At 44.8% G+C, this 6,000-nt stretch overlaps 1 protein-coding gene across 2 annotated transcripts in view; it reads left to right on the top strand.

Annotated features, from left to right (window-relative positions):
* Positions 1-506: 506 nt before the first annotated feature.
* Positions 507-6,000, top strand: part of AHCYL1 (adenosylhomocysteinase like 1) — a 59,120-nt gene continuing 53,626 nt past the window's right edge. Inside the window, exon 1 of one of the 2 annotated variants that reach the window (XM_077334183.1) lies at positions 507-791. In XM_077334183.1, the coding sequence (XP_077190298.1) occupies positions 681-791 (111 nt within the window). In that variant the 5' untranslated portion in view covers positions 507-680. The remainder of the gene's footprint in view (positions 792-6,000) is intronic. The other variant, XM_077334182.1, reaches the window with a different exon arrangement.

Below are 6,000 nucleotides of genomic sequence, written 5' to 3'. Positions count from 1 at the left end.
ACTTTCTTAGGACTTTTTTTGATTAAAATTGTGAAATCATAATAAAGAAGAAACAAATGAATACATACTTTAGAGAACACTTATTTAGCCTACAGATCTCCTTTTGGTTTGGGAAAAATAGCACAGCATCCATTGGGTAACAGTAGAACTACCCCTCATTATTTTTTTCCAATCACGGGTAGACTTTATACGGGGGAGCATTAAAAATCTGGCCACCCTTTTTAATCTATCTCGTCTACCACCTCCTTTTGCGGCATGTGTAGGCCAGCCAGCTTTCCGACAGGCCCCAACCGAAGTCCAGTCCGTCCTATCGGCACCGCGACCGCGGTCACGGCGACCTCCTCCTTGAACTTTCCGCCCGCCCACCGTTTCCTCGGCGGCGCTGCCCCGCCCCCACTCCGGCTGGCGTGGTGATGCTACTGGCAGGACCTTCTGCGTGGCTTCGAATGCCCGGCTTCTGCGTCCGGGCCTACTGGGCGCGTGCGTGGTGACGCGAGTGGCTGCCCGGTCCCGCCCCCTGTTGAAACGCGGTGGCTGCAGTCTTGGTGGTTGCAGAGCGAGGTCACGGAGCCGGTGTGGGGGGAGGCAGGTAGAAGGCGGCGGCGGCAGCACCGGCGGCAGCAGCAGCAGCAGCAGCGGCTCCCTTGCCATCGCGGCCTGCCCTTTGTTCCTCTCGCAGGATGTCCTCTGTGCCGGACGCGGCCGTCGGAGACGAGCTGAAGCAAGCCAAGGAGATGGAGGACGCCGAGAAATTCTCGTTCATGTCCACCCTCACCAAGGCGCCCAAGAAGGTGCGGGCCGGCCGGCCGGCCAGCCGGTGTCCTCTCTCCCTCCCTCCCTCGTCGCGCGGGACAAGACGGGGGTGTTGGTGGGCCGGGCCGGGTTCCGTCTCGAAGGGGCAGCGGCGTCCCTGAAAGTCATGCCCTATGGCTGGCGAGCTTCCCTTCGTGACCCCGGAGGTCGCTTGTAGTGAGAGGCGCTCTGCACATGCCTCGCAGACCGCGGCGCCTTTCGAGCCGAGACCTGACACGGAAAGCCTCTTCCGGGGCTTGCAGACGTGACCCTGTGCGGTGGCGTGTGGGGAAATAAGGCCGAGGAAGAAGTTGCGGAGAGGTGAGGCGTGGGAGGGCGCTGGAGCCGGTCAGGCGTTTTGCTTTGCTGGCAGCGAGAGTGCTGGGTCGAGGTTGAAAGGCAAGGAGGCCTTGGGGAGGGCTGGCCCGGCCGCTTTCTGCAGCTGAAAGGCTGGCTTGGAGCTCTCTGTTTACTGTCGAGGGTTCTCCTCTAAGAGTATGGCTTGCGCCTGTTCATGGTGTATGAGCTACATGCTGCCGGGGGTGGCTCGTCATCCACATGGCAGGCTAGCATCAATGTGAGACCCCCATGCTCCTCGGTGTGATCTGTAGTGTAGGCTTTCAGTTGGCTGCTCCCCAGGAAAGATCGACTTAGACTTCTCATTCACACTTTGCACCTTTTGATTTCGGACCGATGTAAAACTTCAGGACTTTTATTGGGGAGGGATCAGAAAGAAAACCACAACTATACATTAGGAAAAGCTGAAACATGTACTTTCTTTTCTGATCTAAAGTTACTTTACTAATTCTGATCTTAAAATCACTGTAATACTTATGCCTTAGTAGTCATTTATTCCCACTCTCATGATGGTCAGTTCATAGTCTGAGGAAGAGTGCTTGCACTCAAAAGCTCACGCCTTGAATAAATCTTTCTTGGTCTTAAAGGTGGCACTGGACTCTGATTTTATTAGTCATTTAATAGTTATAGATAGATGTGTCCATTGTAAGAGTTCCTGCTGAAGGCCTTTCAGGTATTTTAGTGTAATAATTCCTAGCCCTTTGGGCTTTGTTACACCCTGTTGTAGCCTATCTGTATTCCAAGACACTGCTAACCTCCTAAATGGAATAAATAGCTTGAAATGTAGATAGCATAATTTTTTATTTGGGGGGGGGTTTATATTTGTAGTTTTTTAAATAATATACAACTCACAATTATGTCCAGTCATCAAAAGATCATAGAATCATAAAGTTGGATCTCCAACCCCCTGCACAATGCAGGAACAAGATGCAACAATGCAGGCTTGCAGTTGCTCCCTTGCCGGTGGCTTCCGATGCCACCGGCCAAGGGAGCCACCGCCAGCCGCGCTGTGCGCGACTGCCGGGGGCTCCCTTACCTAGCGCCCGCTGTATTTTTCTTACAGCGGGCTTGATTACTAGTCTAGTATATTTCAGGATTGCTTGGTTAAGAATTTTCTGTCAGTTAGACACAAAATCATGAGAGGATCAAAATTAGAGTTCCTTACGATTTTTCATTATAAAGGACTCTTGAAGGTTAAAGGTGAAGAACATCACCTCTTACGCCCCCCTTCAAATCTATAGCATTCACTATTTGTATGGCTATTGTAGTATCATATGTGGACCATTATAATGTGTTCAGACATGGAACTAAATCCACAGGTTGGGATTATATAAATCAGCCTTTTGCTCTTCCCCTTCTGGTTGCCTCCCGGATGGTTTTCAGTTCTAGTTTGTAAACTGGATCTAGGCCAGATCCTTTTCCTTTTCTCTTGTTTTCCCACCCCTTTTGGTATTTAGTGCTGAACTTGCTGCCTGAAGGAGAATTCTAGGGAACTCAAAAGCTATAACTAAAAGGTTATGTTATTGTTGCCTTTGAACCATTGCTATGGTTTGTAGAACAGGTGTGATAAAATCAAGACCTTCATAGTGGCTTCGGCTTGATTTGCATGAATACACCTTCAGACAAAATTGTGAGGGTCTTTGCTACCTGGAATATATTCTTGTTTAGCCTTTGGCACTTCACTGAGCCATACCTGACTGGTTAGGTTTGAATCCAGCAACACTTTAGAAACCAACAAGATTTTCAGAGTATGAGCTTTCAGGAATCAAAGCTCCCTTTGTCTGATAACAATCTAGTTGTTCTACTGCAGATCAGCATAGCTATCCTCCTAAAACACCTGACCAGGGAGATCACAAAATGCAGGTCATGGTTTTTACTTTGTGCTTTTGCCTAATTTAAGGTATTTTAAAAAATAAAACCTTCTATAAGGTAAAGGTATCCCCTGTGCAAACTGAGTCATGTCTGACCCTTGGGGTGACGCCCTCTAGCGTTTTCTTGGCAGACTCAATATGGGGTGGTTTGCCATTCCCTTCCCCAGTCATTACCATTTTACATCCCAGCAAGCTGGGTACTCATTTTTACCAACCTCAGAAGGATGGAAGGCTGAGTCAACCTTAAGCCGGCTGCTGGGATCGAACTCCCAGCCTCATGGTCAGAGCTTCAGACAGCATGTCAGCTGTCTTACCACCCTGCGCCACAAGAGGCTCTTAAAGCCTTCTATAACCCACCATAATTGTTGCTGTTAGTGGAACAGCACCTCCTCTGAGTACATAAATTTAGATTTGTTCTGCTGGACTTTATTCACTTAATTTATAACTTGCATTTATCTCTGAAACTCAAGGAGGATTACAATATATATAAAAATAATCAGACATGCCATAAACAATGCAATGGAACATTCTGTTCTCTTTTGGCCTATGAGACATGGTTTGTGGATAAAACCTGAAGGAAGCACAGGACAATGGTTCCAAACAGAGTGCTGCTTTTCTTAGGTGAATTATAACTTTTTTGTTCATAGCTGAAGTATGACTGCCTTTATTTAAAAGACTGCCTTTATTTAAAAACACATTTGAACCTTTTCCCTTCTGTCCAGTTCTTCAAAAGGGTTAACTGAGGAGTTGTAATTGTTTTGTGCATAATTGATCTAATCAGCTTGGTGTCAAATGCAAATAGTTTGGAGAGTGAACCTTCCCACCAAGCAAGTTCCCAGAGGCTTTACCCATACTTTCTTACTAAAAACGTAAACTCTTTCTGAATTTGCTATTAAACAGTCAGAAGTGACTGTTAGAGCTGACCTCAGTCATACATTTAAACTTGAATGCTAGGGGTTTTTTTTAAGCTTTGTCAAATTTTGCTCGTAAATATGTATAGTATAAGAGTGCAAAAAGAGAAAGAGAATATGTAGTTGCATTTGTTTTGTTGTTGTTGTCTCCCAATAGGCAATTATAAAAATAAATACATGTGCATCTGTGGTTCTTCCATTTATGAAACGGTGTGATGATGACATAGCCATGTTGGGAAACCTTTACAAACCTAATTTGCCCCCCTCCTCAATTTTTAAAGCCCTGATCTAATGGAAGTGCCATGCAGCAAATTGCAGAAGAGTTCTGAGACTGCAAGCTTCTATTTATGAACGATGAATCTCTGTCTAGTACTTAAATAATTGGGGTGCGTCAGGCTGGGGAAAAAAGTTATACCGAAGTTATGCCTCAGTTTCATACGTGAGGTCATTTTTGTTCAGGGGCTGGGACTCAATTGAAGAGCCTCCGCTTTACATGTAGAAAGTCCCAGGAACAGTCCCTGGGATCTGCACTTTAAAAGGGCCGGGCAGTGATGTGAAAGACCTAAGAGCCTGGAGAACTGGTGCCTCTCTTGAGCAAGAAATACTGACCTTGATGGACCTGAGTATAAGCCCCCTTCATTTGCGAAACAGGGTCAAATCCCCTCACTGCCATTTATTATTTATTTAAAACATTTCTGTCCTGTCTTATATCCTTGAACTCATGTAGTAAAGATACACATGTCTATACTGTACATGCCTAGTACATGGGGCACACTGGGCTACTCATGATATGCTGGTGTATTCATCTGAATCACCTACAGAAGAATTCTTTAGACCCAATATATTTGATAGAAGCAAATTCCACTGAAATCCAGGAAAACTGCATTCACAACATATTTTTAGGGCTAGAGTGTAACCACTTTGATACGGTGCAGTGGTTAGCATGCCAGACTAGAGTCTGGGAGGTTCAGAATGTAATTCCTGCTGTGCCACGGAAGCTCACTAGGCAACATTGCACAAGATGCAACCTCTAACCCTAATGTACCTCACAGGATTGTTGTGAGGATAAAATGGAGGACACAATGATATAAGCTGCTTGAGGAGCCCAAGTAAGGAAAAATGAAGCAAATATTCAAAGATTGTGTCGGACCCATTTATTATAAGTTTACCCTGAATTAGTGAGCTATTAGTAATCTGGCAAGCTGGATTTGATTCCCCTCTCTTCCACATGCAGCCAGCTGGGTGAGCTTGGCCTTGTCACAGCCCTGATAGTGCCGTTCTGACTGAGAAGTCCCATCAGAGCTCTCTCAGCCTCACCTACCTTACAGAGTGCCTGTTGTGGGGAGAGGAAAGGAGGGCGATTGTAAGCTGTTTTGAGACTCCTTCGGGCAATGAAAAGCGAGATATAAAAACCAACTTTTCTTCTGTAGTTCACATACTTCTACTATATTTTAATTCTGCCCATCCTCCAAGGAGTTCAGGGTGACATACTTCGTTGTCCCTCCCATTTTATCCTCACAACAGCCCTATGAGGTAATTTAGGCCCAAGTTCATACATTAGGTAGGATTTATCTGTTTGAATGCTTACTATATAATTAGGATTGAAAATGAAGTTATGATGGATATTATGTTTTAAATCTTAGTGGATATTATGTTTTAAATCTTCATTGTATTTTGAATTAAGTTTATGTTCCTTATAAAAACAGATGTTACAAACTCAACTGTCTATTTTTTAGAAGTTCCAAGATATACATGCCTTAACAATTGACAGGAATGACTGCATCATACAGAAAGTTTCCAATATGATTTTTCCATACTAGATCAGGTTGCTAGCAAGCAGGTTAGTTTGGCATTAGTTGAGTGTTTAGTTGATAGAGAGCTCTTTATTTGATTTATGAAAAAGGATGTGATCCTTTTTGAGTAATTCTGTTCTGATTATCTCACATTCTCTCCCAGCATGATAGGGGAAGGGGCTGTGGCTCAGGTGTAAAACATCTGCTTCACATGCAGAATGTTTCTGGTTCACTCCCTGTTTTGGGATCTTCAGTTTTAAAGGATGAAGTAGGTTA

The sequence above is a fragment of the Paroedura picta genome, chromosome 4 (assembly GCF_049243985.1).
Source record: "Paroedura picta isolate Pp20150507F chromosome 4, Ppicta_v3.0, whole genome shotgun sequence".
Lineage (NCBI taxonomy): Eukaryota > Metazoa > Chordata > Lepidosauria > Squamata > Gekkonidae > Paroedura > Paroedura picta.
Note: the sequence above shows the minus strand (reverse complement) of the source record. Positions and strands in the feature narration are given on the sequence as shown.